We start from the raw sequence: 25,324 nt of genomic DNA, 5'->3' as shown, positions 1-25,324 counted from the left end.
CAAGAAAGAATGATATATTCCAAGAGAATAGTAATATCTCAACAGCATTATGCATTCATCATTACCCTACTCAGATTTATCAATCTACTCCTGATAACAAAAGGTTTTCACTTAACTGTATAATTCTATGATAGGGCACACAACCAATCCTAAGCTTCAACCATCGAATTAAACTTTTGATTACATTAGTTCTTGATATAGTATTAAGAGTTAGCATGATGTACAAGAACATCCTTCGATTAAGATTAAGCTTTTGGTTTAAATCCTGTATTAAAAAAAAAAAAAAAAAAAAAAAAAAAAAAAAAAAAAAAAAACTAAAACTTTGGTTGAATTAACCCTTTGATATTGTATCAAGAGTTAACATGACAGATATTGTTCTAATTATGATGGATATTGTTTAGAAGAGTTAACAGTCATGGATTCAAATTAGTATATGATGGTTCTAATTATGACAGATATTGTTTAAGTTTTATGAAAGAGGGAGTGCATGTCATCATTCATGAGATCATGACTAATTTAAATGATTGGTTGAGAAGGAACATGGCATAGTTCTATTTTCCAAATAGTCCAATAAATTTGTGGCCAAACTCTATTATTTTGTTGATGCGATCAAACTTTTTTAGTGTCACTTCATATGATTATATAATACCCAAAGTGCATGTGAGCAATTATTGGCTTTTGTTGATAAGATATTTCCTATAATAAATAAAAAACGAAGTATAGGCACTAAAACAAGGTGAATGAAATGGAGCAGTTCATGTATTATTGTTTGCTAGTCAACCATAATTTCACAAAAAGACGAGGGAGATTTGGGTCACACAATGATCTTATGATATTTGGATGGTGCTTGAATCTAATTCCGAACATGTTTGAGCCATTATAAAGTTTTATACCTTATCTAATTGTACACTATGTATTATACTATTTATACAAAATCCAATATGCTTTCCTATCCTATTACATGTGAAGTGTCTTTTTGATCATTTTATAATGATATTATTATTTTTTTTTCATAGATTTTTAAGAAAATAATGTGGTTACTATGGATTAAAATTTTCTTTAAACACATGAGATAATGATACGTAATTGGTCTCAAATGAACAAGGTTTTCTTATGAAATGAAAATTATACAAAAATTAGGTCATTCTTTTCTCTATATTAAAAAATCATACTTATCAATATAAATAAATATTAATATTTACTATATAAAAGAATAATATATGTACGACCTGTATTTGCACATAGAGATCGACCTGGCCTAATCAAACTGCTAACAAGTACGATATATGATGATCGGGTGCATTTGCACCAAGTGACTTAAAATCATAACATAATTACTATGACGATAACTAAAAGATACATACAATGACCAAATTTGAAGTAATCCTTTATGAAGACTCATAACTTCCCCAATTAAAGGTGTAGCAAAACCAAGATTGTAGGAACAACTAGCACCATTTATAATTGCCAAGGTGATTCATGTTAACCCCTACCTTATTACTTTTATCCTACGCATAAAATATTGTGCAAGTTTGTTACAAAGTTCACTTAAGCTTTCTTCTCCAAACAAATGAAAATCTTATACAAAATGTCCAAAAGCGCGCTTATATTTCAATGGTTTCTTGAACTGAGATGTTCAAGAACATTAATAATGAATTCAATATCTTGTATATCCTTCTCTTTAATACGTCCAAGAGCAACAAAATATTAAGTAAAAGAGATAATATTAAAGTCAAAATAAGTGTCACTTTAAGAAAAAACTTAAATGAGAAACAAAAATGATAAAGAATGAGTGAAAAGAAATGATTCGTATTAAACGTTGATTCAATAAAATTATAAAAGTCAAATAAACAAGCTAAGAAGTAAAAAAGAGAACATTCAAATGTTAGATATTTTCATTTAAAAAAAAAAAAAAAAAAAGGTAACGTGACGTATCCGCCATTGATCTTCTTCAATTCATGCTCAATCTATATCCGAATATTCTTGCATGCATCATTAATTTCAAAAGATAAACACTATTCTTAAATATAAATTAGTACATAAGATCACTACAATTAGTACTTGCGTCTTTTGCACAAACAAGTACGGTATCATATACTTTATCCTTAAACATTGTTATGAAAAGTCATCGTATAAAATTGACATGCTTAAGGCCCGGTTGATGAATTTGCCGAGGAGGACTCGGAATCAGCCTTGGAATCGACTTCCCGACGATGGAAGTTCCGGTGACAACCACATGCAGCACACACAAGAGCGCGATTAGTACCTTCATTTCCACTAGGCATGAACTCTCTACATCCATCTATTGCATAACCTCCGGCGTAAGCAGCATGATTTCGTTGACACTCCCTATAGTTTACGCCGGTCTTGACTTGAAAGGCGGTCGAGTAATCCATTGAGCCCCTCCTAGGTTCTGACCTTGACACCGCGGTTGCTCGAGTTTTACCCATTTTCTATGTGAATGAAAAGGAGTCCAAGACACACTAACAATGCAAATGAATAGAGGAAATGGAACGAAAGTGTCGGAGAAATATAAAGAATTTTGATGTTAGGTACTTTAAACCTAACCTGGATTTTTGTGGACTAGGAAGCTTTGACATTATTACATTGTAAGAGTTCAAAATTAAAGTTTTTAAGAAAAGAAGTTTTAAAGTGTAAAATTCCAAATTTGATAGGGATATAAAAGAAGGAAAAAAAAATGTTTGAAACGTAATCTTGTAGCTAGCTAGGTTTCATCGGTTGACTGCTTGAGTAATTTTTCACTTACCATGTTTGAATTTGCTAAAGTACAATTGAATAATTATTCTCATTAATCAACATCAGCCTCATACAATATATATAATTAAGTATACTCAGGGCCGTCCTAAACATTTTGGGGGCCCTGTGCTAATTATAGTATAATAAAACAGACTTTGTCCATAATGTTAAATACACCTTTTAACATACACTTTAAAATAAGGTTGAAGAATAAATTACTAACGAAAATCCATTAAAAGGTGGGTGAAAAATAAGTGAGTAGTGAAACCTTTAAGGAAATGAAACAAATGCTACGAACTAAGACAACAAAAAAGGGAAAAAAGGGTCGACACCTACGAAATGAGAAGATGCAAAAATGCAAAATATGGAGGGGGGAAAACGCTTTACTAGGATTCGAACCCCTAACCAAGTGGAAGTTATAACAATAGACTTACCATCTTTACTATGTATTCTTATTGTAATCCTAAGCACTACTATAATATATAACACTTTTAACTGATTGGGGGCCCTTAGAATAATTGGGCCCTGTGCTGTGGGTCTGTTTGCACAGCCCACTAACCGGCCCTGAGTATACTTAGAGGGCCAATAACCTAAGATAAGTCACAATATCACAATATATTCTAAGATATCTTTTCATAATATTCACAATATTGTCATCACCTAAAATATATCACAATAAAATTATTTAGCACATTGAACTTTTGATACTATCCACTAAATTTATTTTGACTAATTTAATTTTATTATTATGTTTATTTTTATTGTGAATTATAGATAAGAGAAAAAATAAATGTTTTTCTTGATGCGTTTTTTTTATATACATAATTAGAGATATTTGTGATTGAAATTTGACACTTTTAAGAAAGGAAACTAGTTTTTAGGCCCGTATAATGCCTCAGGTCATTACATAAGGTTGATCATTAATATACGTTTGGAAAAATTAGAAAAAATAATTCCAACTTTCGTCAATTTTGGTAGAATAATCCCAACTTTCATTTATTCTGGAATAATCCGAACATAGGGGGTATACTTTTTCTTCAATCCCAAATACCGGTTACCGTTTAAATGGGTTTTTTTCTTTTTTTTTTTTTTTTTTTGTTAAAGTGACACGTGCCAAAAATTAATTGGTTAAAAAATATAAAAAAAAATATATAAAAAAAAAATTAAAAAAGAAAAAACCACCCAGCCAAAACCCCAACCACCCTAAAAATCCGGCAACTTGCCATCCCAGCCACCTCACTCGTCGGCTGGCCGTCTCTCCCCCACCACTAGAGTCGCCGCTTTGACCCAAACCACCATCCCCTCCCCAAAACTCCCACGCCACCAGCCAAACCCTAAAAACCACTAACCCTACTCCCGAAAACCCCAAAAACCAGCAGCCCTACTCTCGAAAAATCCCTCTAAACCACCTTCCCCACCACCGAAAACCACCAAAAACCCCTTCCCCACCGTCGAAAACACTAGCCGCTAGGGTTTCGAAGTGGGGGAGGAGTAAACGGGGTTTTTCGGGAGTGGGAAAGGGCTTGCTTTGGTGGTTGTGTGGGGGGGTTGAACGGGATTTCGGGAAAGGGGGAAAACGGCGAGGGAAGAACGCGGTCCACTAGGAAAGAACGACGGCTTTTCGGTGATGGTGAGGCGGCGGGTTTCTGTGGTGGTGGAGGTCTGTTATGGTGGAACGGTGGGGAGGGGAGTTTGTTGGCTAAGTTTTTCTTTTTTTTTTCAATTTTTTTTGTTTTTTTGGACCAACCAGCAGGACTTGACACGTGTCAAGTGACCTGATGTAATAGGTCATTGACTTTGGTTGACCGGTTAGGGATTGAAGAAAAAGAATGACCCATAAAGTTCGGATTATTCCAGAATAATCAAAAGTTGGGATTATTCTAGCAAAATTGATGAAAGTTAGGATTATTATTTCTAATTTTTCCTACACGTTTTAGTTTATATATAACTCATTATTCTTGTAATTAAATTTGTTAATCACATTGTCATTCACTAAATATTCATATTCTGTTTTCAAATAATAACACAAAATATCAAATAGCTTGGTGGTAAGACATTTACTTAAGAATTAGAAGTTGCATGTTCAAATCTGGTGAAGAACTTTTTTTTTTTTTTATTAAGAGTGCATGACCTCACTAGTTTTTTTTAATATATAACTAGTTAGGGTTGGCGTGTCCCGAGTTATTGCATTATTCATGGTTGAAATCCTTATTTGCATTTAATTTTGGTAGAATGACATTTGATATGGTGATAGTTTAGTGGCTAACACTTCAGGCTTCGTTTGGTATCGCTGTAGTTTCCATTTTTTTGGTTTTTTGTTTATCAAAATCTCATGATGTATGCCATATAATAAATAAAAAAATTAGTCAAATCCCTTACTTAACCCACCACCCCATAACCCCCCTCCTTTCCGGTCGTCGTTGTCGCCCAATTTTCCCGCAAGCACTAATGAATAAAATACAGTTACTATTCTCCCTTTAACCTAGACATGGACATTCGGGTCAAGTACATTCGGGTCGCCCGATCGGACCCGTCTTTTTTCTTCACCCCTGATTCCGGGCAGCCGCCCGATCGAACCAAAGGTTGCCTGATCGGGCCTAACTTGCCTTGGCCATGGCTTGATCTTATGTTCTATGTTCCTTGGGCTTCAACCGACGAGGCACAATATCTCTTCTTGCTCCAATGCTCGAACTAATTTCACAAACTGAGCCCTTAGTCACCGATACGATCGGTCTTGGGCTACGATCAACGGTCATGATGTGCTTCAAGCTCCAATATCTCATAGTGGCCGAAAAACCATAGAAAATTTTGGCAAAGCAGTCAAAAATCCTACAAAACAAATGCCAACTTTACAAAACACTAGAAACCACACATTAGTACCAAAAACAGCTCCGAAGAGCTCAAATATGCATGTAAATGACAATGGGATGGGGGATAAAATAACATATAAAACATGAATATCAATTTCGAATCAAGTATCTGTCAAGTTCGCACCGAATCAAATTTGGGTCAGGTATGTTCCGCTTAGGTCAATTTCAAGTCAAGTATGTACGGGTCATGTTCCGGTCGAGTATGTTTAGGTCATTCTATTTTGTGTCATTACAGTGGATCAAACTTAAATCAATAATTGTATATATAATTGTTATTGAATTGTTATAATAAGCACTGCCAATGCAGTTTGTGAGTTCGATTATGGTCAAGGATGCATGAAACAATTTGTGTCATTTTTGGCACCAAGCATTTTTAGTTTGGGTATAAGATAAATTTAGTTCATCAGGACATTTTGGGTCTGTCAGCTAAATTAGATCGAATCAACATCGCGTTAGACCATATATAGTATCGAGTCAACTTCTGATCAAGTCACTTCAAGTATCAGGTCAAGATCCACTTTTGGATAAGGTAGATTTAGTGTTTCAGGTCAATTTGTCGTTATTTTCGGGTCAAATTCGATTCACGGGTCAAGTCATTCGGGTGAAGTCAAGATTGCCAAGTCTATGCAGGGTTTGTTTAGCTAACCTTATTTTTGCTAATCTGAATTGATTTGGTCTGATCTGATTGTCTGATTTGACCAAAGTTTAACCATAAGTGTACAATAATCTATAAGGAAAAAAATATATCAAGAGGGGTCATTTTAGATTCGTAATAATGTGTATTTTATTAATTTCCATAACTTTTTTCATCACGAAATTAAAGATATTTAGCGATAAAAAATTGCACATAAAACGATGATCTGATCAAAACTTTTTATTTATTTAGAACTTATTTTCCGAAATATGTAAAAATAAGTTGAACTTTACAAGGCCTTAAAAACCTCACTATACCTCCTCTTCGAACCCACCAAAGGCCCCAATCATGTCCACTTACTCAGCACCATGACAACAACAATAAACACCTTGCCTCACCTTCCACCTCACCTCACCTAGCAACAATTGCAATAACAACCACACTACATGCACCTTGCTTCACCTCTAGCTACTTGCGTTGACAAGAACATCACCTCGCCACCAGCAAAAAAGTAGACAATGAATCAACGCCCTTATCTATCCGTCTCTTGCCTACCACCAGGGGTTCTAGCTGCTAGTCGGCAAGGGAAACAGTGAAGGGGGAGGTGGATGAAGAGGTGGAGGGAGGCTAACAGGTTGGAGGCGAATTTCTTATAAAAAGGAAATTCCAAATTATATTGATTAAAATTAGAAATTCTAACAAATTAAATTGCGACATGTATCACATTTGACCAGTTATATAGATTACCATTTTAATTTTATTCTATTTTGGGTGGATCGACTCAAAAGTCATGTTAATCGAGGTCGTTTTATTTATTTTTTGAACTGGCCAAAGATCGTATAATTCATAATAATTTTTTCATTTATTAATCAAAATTATGTATTTTTATGAGTGATAATTGTTTAGGCCAAAATTTGATTGCCATATTCGACCAGGCTCAATAGGACAATAGCTAGATTAATTAATATGCAAATGATAATGTAGGTTCAATAAATGAGGATGAATAACCTACGAAAGATGAACAAAGGGGAAAGGGAAGAAGAGACACATGCAAGATGATGACACGAAAACCCCCGGGAATAAGGGTAATAACTGCGAGTGGTGTTGAGTCCACCAATCTACTAGTTTGAGAATTAAGTACAGGTACAATGCAGGTTGTTTTTTAATCAAGAATGAATCAGTAATTTAGTTGCTAATTGCAAATGGTTGTAGAATATAATGCTTAGGGCTCATATCTTGTGTATTAACAATGGTTTTTCATCCTATTTATAATAAGAGAGCCTTTTGAAGTCTTGTAACAACTTCTTTGATGATTCCTTGACAATCGGAGATAGTTGCCAAGTTCAGCTTCGAGATTCATGCCACATTCTTCATGCTCTTATCCATTATCCTTTGATTTGTTTTTTGCCAATAGTTAGTTGGAGATTATGTTCCTATTTTTATGGAACTTCTCTTGACTTATTCAAACTTGGATTCTCTTAGAATTTTCTTTGGAAATATCTTCATTTAACTTCCCATGACTTCCGATAACCTAGTCGTTGACCTCGAAGCAACCTATAACCTGTAATAACTAACAACCTGCAGACATCTGAAAATTTAGGCATAAAATAACCTACTACCTTCGGAACATATTTTATGCAACTTTGGAGCTCTCACGGAACGCAAGACAATGTTTCATAATAGTGATTTAATGTATTAAAGAGTATGTAATTAAGGGTAGGAGAGAGAATGGAGATAATTAACCCCCCCCCCCCCCACCAACCACTGTCACCCCACTAGGCTACCACCATCGCCTAACCGCAGCCTCATCGGCACCACCTCCACTCACCCTGAACCACTGCAAAACCAACCCATCGGCACCACTACTCACCCTAACCACTACAAACCACCCGACTCACTCTAACCCATATCTTAACCAGCCCGAAACCAATAAAAAATCACCCCGATCTACTCAAACTAGCCCTGAACCACCCCGATCTACTTGAACCACCCCTAAACCAGCTTGAACCCACCCCGAAAACCCCCCAAACCAGTCAAAACCTTCCACCACCTCACCCTGATCTACTCGAACCTACCCCAAAAATAAACCTCGTAAACCACCCAATACAAGCCCAGCCACCCCTAAACCATCAGATTTAAAGATTTGATTAAGAAAGAAGAGAGAGAAGATATGATAAAGAGAAAGAGAGAGAGAGAGAGAGAAAGAGATATTGATAGAGAGAGTGAGAGAGAGTAATGCGTGCGACGTTGAAGGTGGTGGTGGCCGGTGACGTTAAAGGTGGCAGTGGCTGGTGACGTAGACGGTGGTGGTCGGAGAAGTTATGGAAGATGAACATGGATGCATGGAATTTTTTAGTTTAGGTTGATTATAGATTGAATTTTGTTTTGGGTGAATTATATTTGGTGAAAAAAAAATTATGTTAATTAAGTTAAAATATTATTCTAATGAATTCTAATTTAGTTGTTTAATTGTGGCTATGATATCTTGAGTAAGGGTATTCGAGTAATTTCATTTACAAAAATTTACTAGAAAGGAAAATATGGGATAGTTGCATCTTATGTGAAATTTCCATTTTTGGTAAAATTTGCATATAATATGTTTTGGAGATAGTATAATTTTGTAGTCGCCTTACAAAACAATCCCCCGTCCAAAACACTCCACTGTTTGTATATATAGTATTCAATTGTTCTATACGTAGTATTTGTTTTTGAAAAGATAATACATTCTTATCTACTCAAGGATAGAGAACTAACTATAGAAAATGCTTCTTTTGTTGAGCTCTTTCTACAAGTTCAGGTAACTCATTTAGTTAGAAGTTTCTCTGATCATAATCCAATCCTTGTCTCTTTAGCTCCTGAAAATTTGATGGGTCCTTTTCCCTTAAGGTGTAAAGTTGTAACATTCACACTTTAAGTCTTACTTTGTGTCTAATTGGAATTCCAGCTCAACTCTCTTACCTTTCTTAGAAGAAAGATATATCTTCCTGGACAATATTCATGATTGGAATTCCAATGTATTTGGAAATTTGAGTAAGAATAATTTTGCTTGCTAGAATTAGTGGCATTCAGCTTGTCCTTGCAAAGCAATTTTCCTACTTCCTGGTCAATCTAGAAAAATCTGTGTTGCATGAGATAAGTGTTGTGTACATAATGGAAAGCGTGATTTGGGCTCAAAAAGCAGGCTAAACTGGAAAGAGTATGGTGATTACAACACCAAATATTTCCATATTCTTGCTAAAGTTAAAAGAAGTAGAGGAAAAAAATTCTTTCTTTAACTGATTCTAATGGACTCCTTATTGAGGATCAATTTGATCTTAAAACTTTAGCTAGAAATCATTTCATCAATCTTTCACTAGTGTTGTTTCATCCAATGATCATTCCTTTCCAATTTTGCTATTCACAAACTTAACTCTGGTGATGAGAGCTCTTTTATGTGAGCTTTTCCTGATTCTGATGAAGTAAGAACCAATTTGCTTAGGATGGACCCCACTAAAAGCCCTTGTCCTGATGGAATCCAATCACTTTTTTATCAAAAGTTCTGGGATGACTTGGACCCCTCTATTAGTACTTTTATTACTAATATCTTCAGGGATGGAGTACTTCCTTCTGATATCAACAATTTTTTCATTTACCTAATCCCTAAAAAGGATCACCCTAGCATAATGTCTGAATTTAGGCACATTGGTTTATGCAATACCATCTACAAGCTTCTCACCAAACTCAACTCTTCTAGGCTTAGATCTGTTCTTGGGCGCATTATTAGTCCTGTTCAATCTAGTTTCATCAAAGGGAGGGGTATGAAAGATAATATAATTCTAATCAAGGAAGTTGCTCACTTGTTTCATAAATGCAAAAAAGGAAAAAATGTTATGGCCTTGAAGCTTGACTTAGCTAAAGCCTATGATTGCTTAGAATGGTCCTTTATTCATGATACACTTGTTAGCTTTGAATTCCCTGACCCTCTTATCAAGCTTGTCATGAACTGTGTCTCCTCTACTTCTATCTCAGTCCTTTGAAATGGTGAAATAACTGATAGTTTTAAACCTTCTAGAGAGATAAGACAAGGGGACCCCCTCTCTTCCTATCTTTTAGTGTTGTGCATGGAGGCCTTTCTTCAATGATTGAGGATAATGTAGCTAAGGGCATTTGGAAACCTTTGAAGATTTTATAACATTATCATCTTTCTCATCTATTCTATGCTGATGATGTTTTTCTATTTGGCTCAGCTACCAATACTAATCTTTACAACATGCTCTCAATTTTGAATGAATTGGGATATTTTCAGGCCTTAGAATTAATGACTTAAAGTCTAGTATTATTTTCCCTTAAAAAATAGGTCTCAACTTAAAATCATTTCAAACTTTAAGTCCTCCTTTTCCATTGGCAAGTAGCTAGGTGTTAATATTAGCTCCAATAAACTGAAAAAAGGGAACTTTTGGAATCTTTTAGCAAAATCTCTTGACAAGATTAAGGATTGGCAGGCTAAACTCCTGAACATGGCTGGTAGATGCACCCTAATCAAATCAGTGTTGAATTCTTATCGTATTCATTCTATGCAGACTAGCATCCTTCGTTCTTCTATTACCACTGACCTTAAGAAACAATGCAAAAAGTTTCTTTAAAACAAATCTGATCATTTCCTTAGATATACTCCGTGAACAAAATGGGGCAATGTTACTCTTCCTATAGATCTAGGGGGGTTAGGGGTTAGATCTCTCAAAAAATGGAATCTTTCTTTTATGGTCAAATTGGGCTAGATCATTCTCACCCGACCTCACAAACTTTGGGTTAAAATATTTAAAGATAAGTACTTTAGAAGGTTGGACTTACTGGATGCTTGCTCTAATAATTCTCAATCTCCCATGTGGAAGGATATTTTAAAAGGTAGGGAGATGCTTGCTAAAGGTTTAATAATCAGAATTGGCAATGGTGAAGATACCTCTCTTTGGTTTCCTCATTGGGTGGGGGAGGCACCCTTGTATAAGTTGGTTTCTAGGGATATTCCCCAATCTAGATGCCACTGGAGAGTTTAGGAATGTTTCATGGTATTTGGATAATGTAAGACGTCTTCTTCCTCCTTATATAATCCCTCTAATTCTAAACACTCCTATATCCACTTCGGACTCTTCTTCTACTCCTAATCAGCTTAGATGGATTCACCATGTTTCAGGGGTATTCACTATTAAATCAGCTTACTTTTTTGACACCAACCCTTTTCCTGTTCATCTGTCTTTCTCTTTCAATTGGAAACTTTATGGAAGATTAGGGTTCCCTTTAAATACAAAATGTTCATGTGGAACTATGTATTGTCTATTCTCCCCACTACTAATGCTCTTGCTTTTAGAATTCCTGGTTTTTATAGTACATGTTGCAGATATCATGAGCAGTCAAAGAATTTTATTTATCTGCTTAGGGACTGTCATTCTTCCATCATCCTTTGGAAAATGATACTTCATAAATTCAAGCCACCTCCAGCTTTCAACTACTCTATATTTATGAATACTAATTGGAACGACTGGCTTAAATTCAATTTTTCACAGACTTCTAAATGGAAATGCATTTTCCTTATGGGAATATGGCAGATTTGGAAACTTCAAAATGGGGTCATTTTTAACAAAGAGGAGAACAATTGTAAATCTGTTTTCAACATATTTATAGTTGATTATCAAATCAACACCTTTGTTTTACAGGGACAATCGGCAGGTTCTTCAAGAGAAAAGTTGTACTGTGCCAAAGGTTCTCTTGTTGACAGATCCATTCCTTGGAGACCACCAAGGTTTGGGTACATCAAATTGAACACAGATGGAGCTTGGAAGTATGCTGAGGATGAAGGTGCTGGTAGAGGAGGTGTCTTCAGGACTATAAGGAAGAGTGGTACTTTAGCTTCTCCGGAAAATACAATGCCAAAACCCCCGTCCAGGCCGAGCTATATGCTTTAAGAGAAGGACTTAACTTTGTTAGAGCCTTTCCAGTCAAATATCTTGAATTCTTGAGGTGGAAACAGATGCTGAGGCTGTCCGTTCAATGATCAATAAGGAGCCTGACAACATGCACCATGAGTTGGCTGCTATTGTGATTGTCATCAGAAGATGCCTGAGGAACCATGACGTGACTATCACTCTAAGCTACATCCCTAGAGAGAGGAATTTAGTTGCACACTACTTGAGCTAGTTGGCTATGCGCATGCACAGAGGTCATGTGCCACATTACACTGTTCCTACTAGTGTCCTTGCTGCTTATGAGTCTGATCTTGCTGCTCTACAGGGTATTATATAGCTCCATGTAGAACCCTAACTTTGTTCTTAGTCATCTTCTACGATGTAAAAACAATCTTTATGTTTCCTGCATTTTTAGTATTTTGTACATAGTCCTTGGTTTGCATTTTAGGTTATTCAAACCAATGGACAGTAGTTTGTAATATATTTAGGGCCTGGCCAAAGTAATCCATGCTTTGTGTTGTGTTTAAAAACAAAGAAAACTAACTATGGAAAATTGAGATGGTGTTAGGTGTAGGGCTGGAAAAAAGTGACCCGACCCGAAAACCCGACCCGAACCCGACCTGAAAATAGCGGGTTTGGGTTGAGGTTTTCGACCCAAAAACTTAAATGGGTTGACACGAACTCGACCTGAAATTTAAACGGGTTAGGTTAAGGTTGAAAATTCCAACCCGAAATTGACCTACATAACCCGAAAAAAAAAATAAAAAAGCCTAAATATATCATAAGCCCAGCCCAAATTGGAAATGAGCCCACCTAATAACATCAAAAACCCTAAACTCCTCTATTCTTTCTCTCATTCACTCAGCCGTTCTCCTCTCCTCTCCTCCACTCTCTCTCTTAAATTTTCTCTCTCTTCATTCCCTAAAATCTTCTCCAACCTTTTTCAAACCTTAATTTCTATTTAATCCTTGATTTTTTTTTCATCAATCTACACTTCCTCTCGTTATCTCAACCTATCCTTCATCAATCCAAGGTATTTTTTTTTATTTTATGTATTAGTTTTCTGAAAATTTGTTCTGAAAATCCGTCGGCGTTTTTCACCACCATCACATCACGCTTTCTTTGCTTCATCGGCCTCACCTCATCGTTGATTCACTACCGCTCGATTGATCTAGCAACAGCAAGCATCAACCTCATCATAATCGAACAATATCTAAATGATATTTCCGCAAATCATTGAAATTTGAGACACGTTTATGTTTTTTTAATTTTAGATCTTATGTAATGTAATTTAATTTGGTATCTTATTATTTAAGACTCTTTCGAGAAGTGCAGTTGTTATATGTTTATTATCTACACTTTTAATTTGTTGATGGTATCAATTTGATTATTTCTCAATGATTTTCTTAATAAAAGTAAGATGTTAATATTTAAAATTGAAATGGGAAATATTAGATTTGAAATTTTAAGTAAATTCTTAATCGAAAAAAAAATGATCCAAAAAAATCAGGTCAGATTCGGGTTGACCCGAACCCGAAAAAATCAGGTTAGGGTTGAGCTTCTCAACCCGAAAAGTTAAATGGGTCAGGTTCAGGTCAGGGGTATTCGACCCGAAATTGAACTGACCCGAACACGAACCCGACCCGACCTGATCCGTTTGCCAGCCCTAGTTAGGTGTATTGAATCAGGCTTGGGTCAGGTCATTTTAGGTCTCGACCACACTTAGATTGCGTTTAGGATTAGATTGATTCGATTCAAGTTTTGGGTGTGAATTGCTTCGGGTCAGGTTATCATCAAGACCTGAAATCTTTCATGCTCTTTTTTTTTTTTTTTTGAAGTAAAATTCCTACTCTAATATTATTAATCTTTATTGACATTATTTTTTAATCTTGGGTTGCATGATTAAACAGAGGTGAGGGGGGCTTTGTACATAATACGCTGTCGAGCTTTGTTCACGGGAGGAAGGTGCGATCACTTTCAAACCAATATAAGTTCCATTAGACCTGACAAACGGGTCAGTAAATATTCAGGTCGGTTTCGGGTCGGGTCAATTCGGGTTTTGGGTCAAATTCGAGTCGGTCAAGTTCGGGTCGTGTCAGTTTGGATCGGGTTAATGTTTAGAACCAATTTTCGATCAATTTCGGGTTCAGTAAATTTGGGACAGGCCAATTTGGGTCGGGTCAGTTTGGGTGGGGCCAAGTTTGTGTCAGATCACCAAAATTAATTCAATTACAAAAAAATAGTTAAAAAACGAAGGTCAAATCGTTAAAAAAATCATTAAAACATGAATATTATTTATTAGAAAAGAAAAAAGCCCTAAACTGAGTAATTAATCATTTCATTCTATTCACTTCAAGAATCGGGTCACTTCGGGTCTAGTCATTTCGGGTCAGGACGATTCGGGTCTATCAATTCGGGTTAAAATCAGGTCGGTTCGCTTCGGATTTCAAGTCACTTTGGGTCGGATCAAGTTTGGGTTTCAGGTCAATTTCGAGTCAAGTCATTCGGGTCGGGTCATTTTGGGCATTGGGTCACATTCGAGTCAACTTCATTTCGGGTCGGGTCCATTCGGGTTCGAGTACGGGTCATTTTTGGATCAATGATTTCGGGTCGCGGGTCGGGTCATTCAAGTCGAGGATCGCTAGGTCTAATTTCCATACATTCGAAAGAATAAAAAAAAAGTCCAGCACTAGCAAGGAATTTCGACAATCAAACACACTTATAGGGCAGTTATCTTTTATTTTGCATTAGAGTTGATTTAATTTCTCAATTAAATCTTAAAAAAAGGGTTTATAACAAAAAAAATAAAATAAAAATGAATTAAAGGCTTTACGAAATTGGGGGATTTTGGGCAATTGAAGTGTATTATCCAATTTAAGGTTAATGTAGAGCAATATTGTCATTTAATAGAAGACAATTTATAAAATATGCCCCCAAAATGGAGATTTTTGCCGAAAACATTAAATGTGGTAATACTACTCAAACTATTTGTGTTTTTGTGGTAGATTTTTCAAAAAAAAAAAAATAAATAAATAAATAAAAGTAGATGTTCTCAAAGATGGTCATTCAAATAGTGATTGTTGGCAAAATTTCCTAGTTTTAACTTCAGAAATTAGAACATTACATTCATCAATCATCACTACTGACATAAACGATGATGCGTGGTGAGACATCTTTATTCATCTTGAACAAAAAGTAAAAGGCCATATGATCAACTCTCGACTTGCATGCTACAAAGAATGTTGGATGAGTGGCCTTCAGAAGCCTTAAGGGTAGTAAATTCGCGTAAACCCTGTAAGACGAATTGGAAGCCTTGAGGACAGTATGTTTGCTCAAAAATCTGTTTAAGACAGAATCAGAAACAACCTTGAAGTTTCTTCCTAGGGAAAATAAGTCGTGGTGGCAACCACATACAATGCAAACAACGGTGAGATCAGCTCCATTTTTATCACTCGGCAAGAACTTTCTGCATCCATTGACTGATTACTCACTTCTTTAGCGTTAGAAGCAAGTTTAGTTTCGGCAGGCCACATCAATCAAACACCACCAAAATAGAAGGCATAATCAGTTGAGTTGCTGACAACCAACATCAACATCATTTGTGTATTATCTTATCGTCCAACCAAGAGGCGTAAACTCAACAATATCAGTTTGACAAATTGGCACAACAGAACTGGAAAAATGCTATTTGGTGCTTTGTGCCTAAACCATTAAACTTACTGTTTCACCTTATATTGCTTCATGGACTAATTAAACTTTCTAAATTTTGAACATTCCAACAAATCCTCCACCTAATGGATTTAAAATATCAAGATTCAATCCTAGAAAGATAATACGGCGTACAAGAGTACAGCATAAAACTCATCTTTGCTGGCCGACTGGCCATAGAGGGTAATTCCTATTGTAAGAAAAAGTATTGGCTTAGCTCAATACCTAGATATCGTGGATCCGCCTTATTGGCTTAGCTAAATACCTAGATATCGTGGATCCGCCTTATTCTAATCCTTAAACAACAGATTTTTTAGTGAAAACTGATGAGTTGGTAGAGTGTAGGCTAACCCACCGGATTTAATGAAGTTTCCAAACATCGCACAAATGATTCTCGAATCTATATATAGATTTATCACAGATGACAGATGATTCCTGAATCTACATCACAATTATCACAGAAAACTATATCATGCACATGGCATTTTATAACACAAACAAGAGAAGGATTTTTTTAAAATATATCTTCTGCTGTTAGCTGGACGCCTGGACCAATGTCTCCGGAAAAATTACTTCCACAAAGATATTACTATCAAGGGTAAGGACTGGCTAGAATTGCATGTTAAAACTCAAATGGACTTATCATTACGGAAACTGGCAGACATTCAAACATTTCATGCAATTAGTCACAGAACCAAAGAAAAATCTTACAGCACAAGTCAAGCCTAGTTTCAAAATGCGCTTTTTGACAAAAAAAGAAAAATTAATTGACAAGAGAGAAGATAAATTATCTCAGTTTCCGCCTGAAGAATCACTCACCATAATAATCCAGAATACTGAGAATCATGAAGTATTTATGTTGTTGCCAAGCAAAGGCTAATTTTATAATAATAAAGCGGTAGTAAACATTAAACAAGGTTAGAAAGATTACCTTTGCATTCAGTAATGCCTGGATTAAGCTAATCTTTCTCCCAGCACCTTGAATGGACATGACCTTATATTCTGCAGTCAATATATGCCACATTCAAGGAAAAAACGAGCAGAAAGGTTCTCATTCAAGTGTAATATTGATGCTATACTTGCAGGAATTTCAACATGGAACTTGGTACGACAGGTCCACTTTACTGGAAAGTACATTTAGTAACCCACCTGGTGGTTTAGAGCTTAGTTCGGTAGTTTTCTGCAATATGCCTGTTCAATCCTTTTCTTTCTATGCACACTTCCCCTGCAAATTAACTTCTCGCTGTATCTGTTTTATTAATCATGAACATGTGACATGTAACTGGAGCTGGAATAACTCATGACTCAACAATATGGACAGTTTCACCATTTATTTGGAAAAAATCCTTGTACCAGTAACCATGTAAACTACCGTAAGTGTACCAGAAGTAGAAAACCATAGTTGTAATAACTTAAAGAAGTGACAGAAACAAGCTAGAAAAGGGAGCGCATAATGTTTGGACAAGTAATATTGCGAAATAAGAATACCGTGTTTGTAGAACTGTTTGACCTTCCATTGCCCAATAAAAGCTACAGAACCAGCAACTTTCGAATTATACAATTCCAACCAAGATTATAAGTCACACAACTTTCCAATCATGACACATTAATAGTCATCATCTTCCATAGCATTCAAGTAAATCACTCACGAAGCAAGCACATGTACAAAAAGGCATATACATTGAGAAAACAGAAAAGGACATGCTTGCAATGGATTGCTGAAGTTACATGCCCTGGAGTAGCACATGTTTATCAAAGGGCATATACTTAAGCAAGCACACGCATTGGAAGCTGTAGTCCATGGTAATGAATGATATCAAGATTGGATGCAGTAGTACATGAGACTGAAATCAAGGTGTCTTCAACTGAAGGACTTTAACAGGACAGGGGCTGATCAAGTGATCAATCTGAAAAATGATTACCTTTAAGTCTTCATAAGTGCAAAATCCTGTATATATTAATACAGACACTAATCTAAAGGTTGCCTGAAACACCACACTTTGATCAAACCAAAAACAAGCTGGTTTCGAAGAATGTGACAGCTAAACAACACTGTAGTAGAACACAACTTTCAAGCATGTCTTATATACAGAGTTGACAAGGGAGCTCAAAGCAATGAAAACTTCAAACTGATATAGCACCAAAAGCATGAGGTTATTTGTTTTCCCCTTATTTCTTCCTCAATCTGAACCACAACAAAACTGAATTATGCCAAACACGAAAAAATTCAACACTAACAAGCCTTTCTGCAAACATTGAGACCGAAAACACATAAAATAAGAAAAAAAAAAAAAAAATCATAATCTCGTAGTCAGAGGAGGGATCAGAACAGATAGCAATAGCATGAAACTCTTGGAATATTGGAAAAATGAGCAGCATATAAACAATAAACACTATGATATAAACAAATATCATGAGCTTATATAAAAAGATAATTAAGAAGGATAGTTCTATTACCACTGTAAGCATGACCAACTGTATGTATGTAGTTCTTACAACTTATTAGCATCAACTTTATTTAAAAACAAACATTTCTGTGCTATTCAACTTTTCTATTGAGTATATTCATGAAATCAAAAGAGTACAAACACATTCTACTTCTTGATCTTTCGAGCCTTCCTAGGACCGGGAACTTCCATCCTACCAACAGAACATCCACACCTAGCGCGAAACACAAGAACAGCCCTTCCATTCGGGGGTGCAATCTTCTTAAGCTCGGTTTCCAATTCGTGATGATGATCACGGGGCAACTCAAACAAACCCCTCTTAACACCATCCTTTGCCATCGAATTCGAGTTCTTTACACATTCCTCAGTCTCAAGCTGTATATCAAATTCAGCAGCCTTCCAAAGACCACGACAACCCGAATTCCCACACTTTCGAGTCGTGCACATCACAATCCCCCAAGCAGCCATTCCTACGCACACCATACTAAGCGCTAATGACCCATAAATAACAGGATTCTCATAAATTTCATCTTTCAGAATTGAACAAACTAAAGCAGCAATCTCAGCAACTTTCATATATGTAAAACTAACATAGGGAAACAGCAAAAACCCTATTGCCCCAATTGCAGAAATCAACGTAATCACATCAAGAACAGCAAAACGAGATTCACAACAACTTGATGAAATCTGATGATTAGATGAATTGGGTATTTTTCGATTCTTCGAAAACTGATTACTTTGCTTTGATTTCATGTATGTATCAGTAAGACTCATTGAAACTGTCATCGTACTAGATTGATCAACAGAATTTTGATATACCATCTGATAAATTCAATCCAATCCAATTCAATTCAACCCCAGATGATCAAATTCTCACAGAAACTAAAATTAACCATAAACCCAGTAGTTCATCCCCAAATTAGATCAAAACCCATCAAATTAAACTCAAAATCAGATCAAAATTGGAAGAACAAGTGATGATTGAATTGGGTCAAGTGCACCTGAATTAATCGAACCCCGGCAAAATTGAACCTTGACTTTACCCACGATTGATAAAATACAGATAAATTGGTAACTCAATCTATAATCAACCGACTAAAAATTCAATCAAGATGATCAATTTATTGGATTGGATACTGTAGCCGGCTTATTTGAGGGGTTTTTCAAAGGAAGAAGAAAGAGAAATGAGACGACAAATAAAGGGGTGAAATGAGAAGTAATGGTGATCACATCAGTTTAATCGATTATTATATTGATTTTTTGGTGTGTGATTGCGAAAGAGTCATACTCATACATACTGATACACGCCAAGTCGCCAAGTGCATATTGGCCTATAATTTGACGATGATGATGTTACCATTTTAGCCCATTAACGCGTATGTGGTCTACTTAATACGAGCTAGTAGTGAAAAAAGTCCACATATATCCCTCCATTTCATATTTTAAGCTCTTATCGGATCACTTATATATATATTTTGTTTTTATTTAAGCGTCTTAATTTGACTAGCAGGTTTATCAATACACAACTTTGACTAACGATATATTTAAGTCAAACTTGGTCGCAACACCTTGAATTATGACTTAGGTGCACTAAGCACCTTGAATTTTGCATAGTAACCAAATACTACCGACTATGGTGTTAGGTACGACGCATGTCTTAAATGAAAATTTTCGGCCACTTATTTCATCGAAGGAGGTGAATCTTCACTCTCTAGTCTCTGGAATAGTTTATAGAATTGGTGAACAGTTCCCATCCACTTGGCACGAGCGGATTCACCTCCTTTGATGAAGCTCAAGTTCATCGAGAAATATTGCTAGACGAAAATTGGTAATCTCTTCACTTTCGCTCTTCTACATCTATCATCTCTTATTGAATATACTTGTTGGTGGGTTTGTGAACCTTTGTAGACTAGAGAAGTATAAGATAGATTCACCAAACTGTCCCGTTATTTTTACTCTTAACATCGAAACAACTTTTCATGTATAATTTATGTGTGTTCTTTGCAATTTAATACTCCTATAATTGTTGTCTTTATAATGCATTTGTTTTTAGTTGGTGATTAGTTACTATGATTTGTTTATTATTTGAATTGATTGGATTGAGTTGATGTGATTATTTGGGTTTGAGTGTGTGACCTTTTGGGTGCAAGCCACGCCGGACTAAGATTTGGGCTAGAAATGATTGCCTTTTTTTTTTTTTTGTAAAATTAGACGGAGTTTAGTTAGTTTTTTAAGCCGAGCAAAAAATTAACTAAAACTTGTCCTATATCTACAAAAAGATTTTAAACAAAATCAAGCAAAGCCCGTCAAAGTAAGTCAGGATAGACTCAATTCGATTCCTCTTATTATAACCCCCTCTAGTTTATAGTTTCATTATCTCTCTAAAGTCTAAAGTCTAAAGTCTAAAGTCTAAACACACACATTTTTCTCAAAAAAAAAAAAAATTAAATAAAAATAAAAGTCTAAAAACACATACACACACTAGAAAAAACAACTAACCTCGAAAGTTAACATTTTATAGTAAAGGTCTCTGAATCATAGAAAAGACCAAAAGCGGCTAAAACACACACCAAAAAAGGGTGGGTCTTAGATTTCCTCGCTTCCGTAAATTAAGCATTTCAGATTCTTGCACTTTTTCCTCCCTTTTCTTCTTTCTTTCTCTTTCTTTCCTAAGTTGCGGATTGTCAAACAATAATACTTCGTAATATATAAATTACAACCAAAAAGCTTCAATTTTTATTTTTGTTAACAATGGCAGAAATAAAAGACCCTGCAATCAAGCTGTTTGGTAAGACTATTCCATTGCAAGAAATTCCCTTCAAATCCCCGATTAATTGGTCACGAAAAACTGAAGTTCATGCTTGTGACGTTGATAATGATGTCAACAAAGACGAAGATGATGTTGAAATTGATGCAGAGGATAAGGATGAAAATAGTATTCCAGGAGATAGAGAAATTAACAAGGTAAATTCATCTAGTATTTATTCCATCTTTTTATTAATTAGTATAATGAATTGTAGGTTATTGATTTTTAATTTATTGAATTTGAGTTGAAATGTTTAATGATAATATAGTTATGGTTCTTTGTTTGATCAGTTCGAGGGTGGGTGGATTGGTTATGAAATTTTTGTTATATTAATTATTAAATAGTTAATTGCATTCTACGCGCATATGTTTGATCAATTATATCTTTAATCAATAATCACGTACTCCCTCCGTCCTTGAATTACATTCCTATTTCTCTATATAAATGCTAGAACTAGGAATGTAATTTAGGGACGGAGTACAAGATAAGATGTGAAAATTAGAGGTTTGGATGTTGCACATTCGGACGATTCTAACAAAATGGCACATGTTAATTTTGTATGTAAGTAACAATAGAAGGTCGAATTCCCATGATAATTAGTGGATAGAGCAAATAAGATGGTAGTTTAATGGGATTAGTCTAATTACATTGATTATTTGATTAATTATATTGATTTGCAAAGTTTCATATCATTGTTATGTTTATCACATTTAATATTTATAGCTTACATTAGTACTTGTCCAATTACTGTATATGTATTGAGATTTCATAATGAAATTGGTTTTGTATCAGAAAGTGGTTACACTAAACTTCATTGTGTCATTATAATAGCGATGCTTCGTGAAGAATTATGTTAGTGAAATGGAGGTGAAATTAAGCTAATTGAATTAAGTTTTATGACTTAGCCTATGTTTGTGAGATTTGAAGTAGCTTTAGTAATCTTGGGATTGAATTGGCGCTTCAATTCCTTATAGTTTATGGTCTTATGGGTAGAGGATTCTGCCACGAGTGATGGATTGGTGGTGAATGAATAACAAACTTGTAATAGGGCTACATATAGAGGGATTTAGGGAGGTAGATTAAGTGTTGTTTATATATGGAGTATTGATGGGAGGTTTTGTTTTGTTGATCGTAATTGTAATCAATGTATTGGTGATATTTGTGGTAGAATACTAGAATGTGATGATCTGTGCTTTTGCGCGGAAAATTTATGACATGTAGAGTTGTAAGACTTGTAACTTTCATATTCGGGAAGGAGTGTATGTTGTATTGTGGTGGGCACACAATAATATATATACAAGAAAGAATATGCAAAGTGGTGATGTGCAATTGTGCATAAACAGGGATAAAGCTAGAATGGAAATGATAAATTTTTCCATTCTGGAATGGAATGATGATCATTGATCATATATCGAGTCAGTAGTTAGTTATTGTAGGTATATTGTTATACGCTTTGGATTTGATTCCTCTTGCATCGATTGTACATCAGATTTTGGGATCAAAATATTCGCATTTACTTCCCAAGATGTCAAGAGTTATCTCTGCTAATTCAACATATTTAGCATTCTGATATACTGGTGAGTCAAGCTAGTTTTCATTGTTGAATGGTTGCAATTTTAATACATTCTTCCTGATTATATCATGGAAAGACAAATAATCAAAGTTATAGTTTCTTTAAAAAATAGATGACCGAGGTTATGTACAATTATGCTATGATAAAGTATATGGTTTAAAGGCGTAGGTTGTCGTAAGGAAGTCCTGGAAAAGGCATGCTGTTATCTTTTGATACTTTTCTAAATTCATTCAAATTTTTAATGAATCAATATCAATGAGTTCATGGGTTAGTCTCAGAAGACACTAACACACTGAGAAAAATTGAACCTCATATTTGTTCCCTTATGCTGGCCATTTTGACTGACAAAGAATTGATATTACTGGAATTCGGTGTTTGAGCATCATGATAATCTTCTATTATTGGGCAGTAAAAGCTGATCTATTGCAATAAAGGATATAACTTGATTATGAATTATGGTTGATTTTCTAATAGTGAAAACTTTTCTGGTTATTTGATATATGAAGGAAGGAGCAAGGGTTTAATTGAGATATAGCATCGAACATTTCATTACATATAAAAAATAGCTGGTTCTAATGTTTTTTGTTATTATTTTCATTACATTATCAGATTGACCAAGACGGAAAGACATTTCAAACAAAACAAGTTAGAGTCTCACCTGAAGTTTCAGATACGAGTACTTGTCATGCTGCGTCATTAAGATGCACTGATAATCTTGACGCTTTATCAGGTGCTAAAGAAAAGGCATCAGGGGAATCATTAAATCTGGTAGAAGAAAAGACAGAGATGAGTTCGTTCCAAGATACAACTCCAAAGAAACCTGATAAGATACTCCCATGCCCTCGGTGCACTAGTATGGACACAAAGTTCTGTTACTACAATAATTACAATGTCAACCAGCCTCGTCACTTCTGTAAGAACTGCCAAAGATATTGGACAGCTGGTGGTACAATGAGGAATGTGCCTGTTGGTGCTGGGCGTCGCAGAAATAAGAACTCAGTCTCTCATTATCGTCAAGTCACCACTCCAGAAGCACTCCATAATACTCAGCCTGATATTCCTAATGAATTCCACCCTGCACTACCAACTAATGGCACAGTCCTCAGTTTCAGCTCAGATGTACCCCTTTGTGAGTCTATGGCATCAATCTTAAACCTTGCAGAAAATACTGAAAATAATTGTTCGCCTAATGGATTTCAGAAGCCAGAGGAGTTGAAAATACCCAATCGTTTCGTAGGCTTGGAACATGGAGGTAACAACTTTGATGGATCAAATTCAAATGATAATGCTAGCAAATCGGCTTTAAATGATTCGGCAGCTCCTAACAGCCTTCCCTTCCCTCAAATCCCATGCTACCCCGGAGCACCTTGGCATTATCCTTGGAACTCAACTCAATGGAGTCCACCTATAGCAGCTCCACCTTTCTGCCCAAACGGCTTTGCTATTCCTTTTTATCATGTACCTCCTTATTGGGGATACAATGTACCAGGAACGTGGAATATTCCTTTGATGGCTCAACCATCTCAGGTAAGTCATACAAACTCGAACTCTGGCCCAAACTCTCCTTTAGGAAAGCACTCAAGAGACGGGACTATGCTAAGTCCTACCAATTCTGAGGAAAAAGAGATTGAAGAGACTGGTTCCAAGAGATCTATTTGGATCCCAAAAACTTTGAGGATTGATGATCCAGGAGAAGTAGCAAAAAGCTCAATATGGACAACCCTTGGGAAGAAAAATAGTGAGAAGCCAGTAACTATAGGTCGAGGTACTGGTCTGTTCAAGGCATTCCAATCAAAGTGCGATGAAGGGAGTGATCCTCACATGGAAACCTCTGCAGTACTGCAAGCAAATCCAGCAGCCTTATCTAGGACACAAAATTTTCAAGAAAACTTAAGATGACCCAATATGCATTTGGTCATTTTTCTCCATTTCAACTGAAATAGAGGGCATTCTGTAACAACATTCAACTTTCGGCCTAAATCTAATGGTTGAAAATTTACTTGACAGCCTTACAACAAGTGCAGTTTCAGATGACTTAAAGAAAAAGTAAGCCTGAACACTGAACCACTCCTTTGATACATTCTCCTCTTGGCTATAAGTAACAGTATATGTTGGTGCTGCTATAGATTTGCTTTCGATTTTTCTCCAGATTTCATTAAATGTACATATATACAGTTGCATAAGTGAGAGTGAAGTAGATTTTTTGGTATGATACCAGGATGTACGTAAATAAGTAGCTGGAATGAATGTTAGAATAGAGTGTGTAGTGTGACAAAAATCATCTTGTACTGAAAAGTGAAAACTGTAGTCAATCATAATTTGTGGTTAGAAGTTCCTGCAAAAACTATTAGCATAAACAAAATTGTTTCTATACATCATGTCCTCTAAAATTATGTTTTACATATGGTTGGTTGTGACCCAAATCCTTTAAGCCCACATTCTAGAGATATTCTGAGTTAAGTGGATGAGGTAAATCATGATCATCAAAGAAAATTAATGGCTCATGTATAATATCCTAATTTCTAGATATTTCTAGAAGGTTGGAGAAATTGCCACAATCTAGTGGAAGAAAAATGCTAGAACATTCATG

General features: G+C 35.6%; 2 protein-coding genes across 2 annotated transcripts; one reads left to right on the top strand and one right to left on the bottom strand.

The window, feature by feature from the left end:
- Positions 1-18,309: 18,309 nt before the first annotated feature.
- On the bottom strand, positions 18,310-19,581 carry LOC145595376 (uncharacterized). The gene has a single exon (XM_081651775.1). The coding sequence runs from the start codon at positions 19,175-19,177 to the stop codon at positions 18,503-18,505; it is 675 nt and encodes a 224-aa protein (XP_081507901.1). The 5' UTR covers positions 19,178-19,581; the 3' UTR covers positions 18,310-18,502.
- A 1,352-nt stretch (positions 19,582-20,933) lies between these two features.
- LOC145595375 (cyclic dof factor 1-like) lies at positions 20,934-24,996 on the top strand. The gene is made up of 2 exons (XM_081651774.1): positions 20,934-21,319; positions 23,344-24,996. The coding sequence occupies exons 1-2, from the start codon at positions 21,107-21,109 to the stop codon at positions 24,631-24,633; spliced, it is 1,503 nt and encodes a 500-aa protein (XP_081507900.1). The 5' UTR covers positions 20,934-21,106; the 3' UTR covers positions 24,634-24,996.
- The last annotated feature ends 328 nt before the right edge of the window (positions 24,997-25,324 follow it).

The sequence above is a fragment of the Chenopodium album genome, chromosome 19 (genome assembly GCF_948465745.1).
Source record: "Chenopodium album chromosome 19, dcCheAlbu1.1, whole genome shotgun sequence".
Lineage (NCBI taxonomy): Eukaryota > Viridiplantae > Streptophyta > Magnoliopsida > Caryophyllales > Amaranthaceae > Chenopodium > Chenopodium album.
This window is presented reverse-complemented; position numbering and strand designations above follow the sequence as displayed.

Coding starts and splice junctions, on each gene's coding strand:
- LOC145595376 (XM_081651775.1), bottom strand. CDS start 19,177: ATGGTATATCAAAATTCTGTTGATCAATCTAGTACGATGACAGTTTCA.
- LOC145595375 (XM_081651774.1), top strand. CDS start 21,107: ATGGCAGAAATAAAAGACCCTGCAATCAAGCTGTTTGGTAAGACTATT. Junction 21,320..23,343: donor GAGATAGAGAAATTAACAAG/GTAAATTCATCT, acceptor TTACATTATCAG/ATTGACCAAGACGGAAAGAC.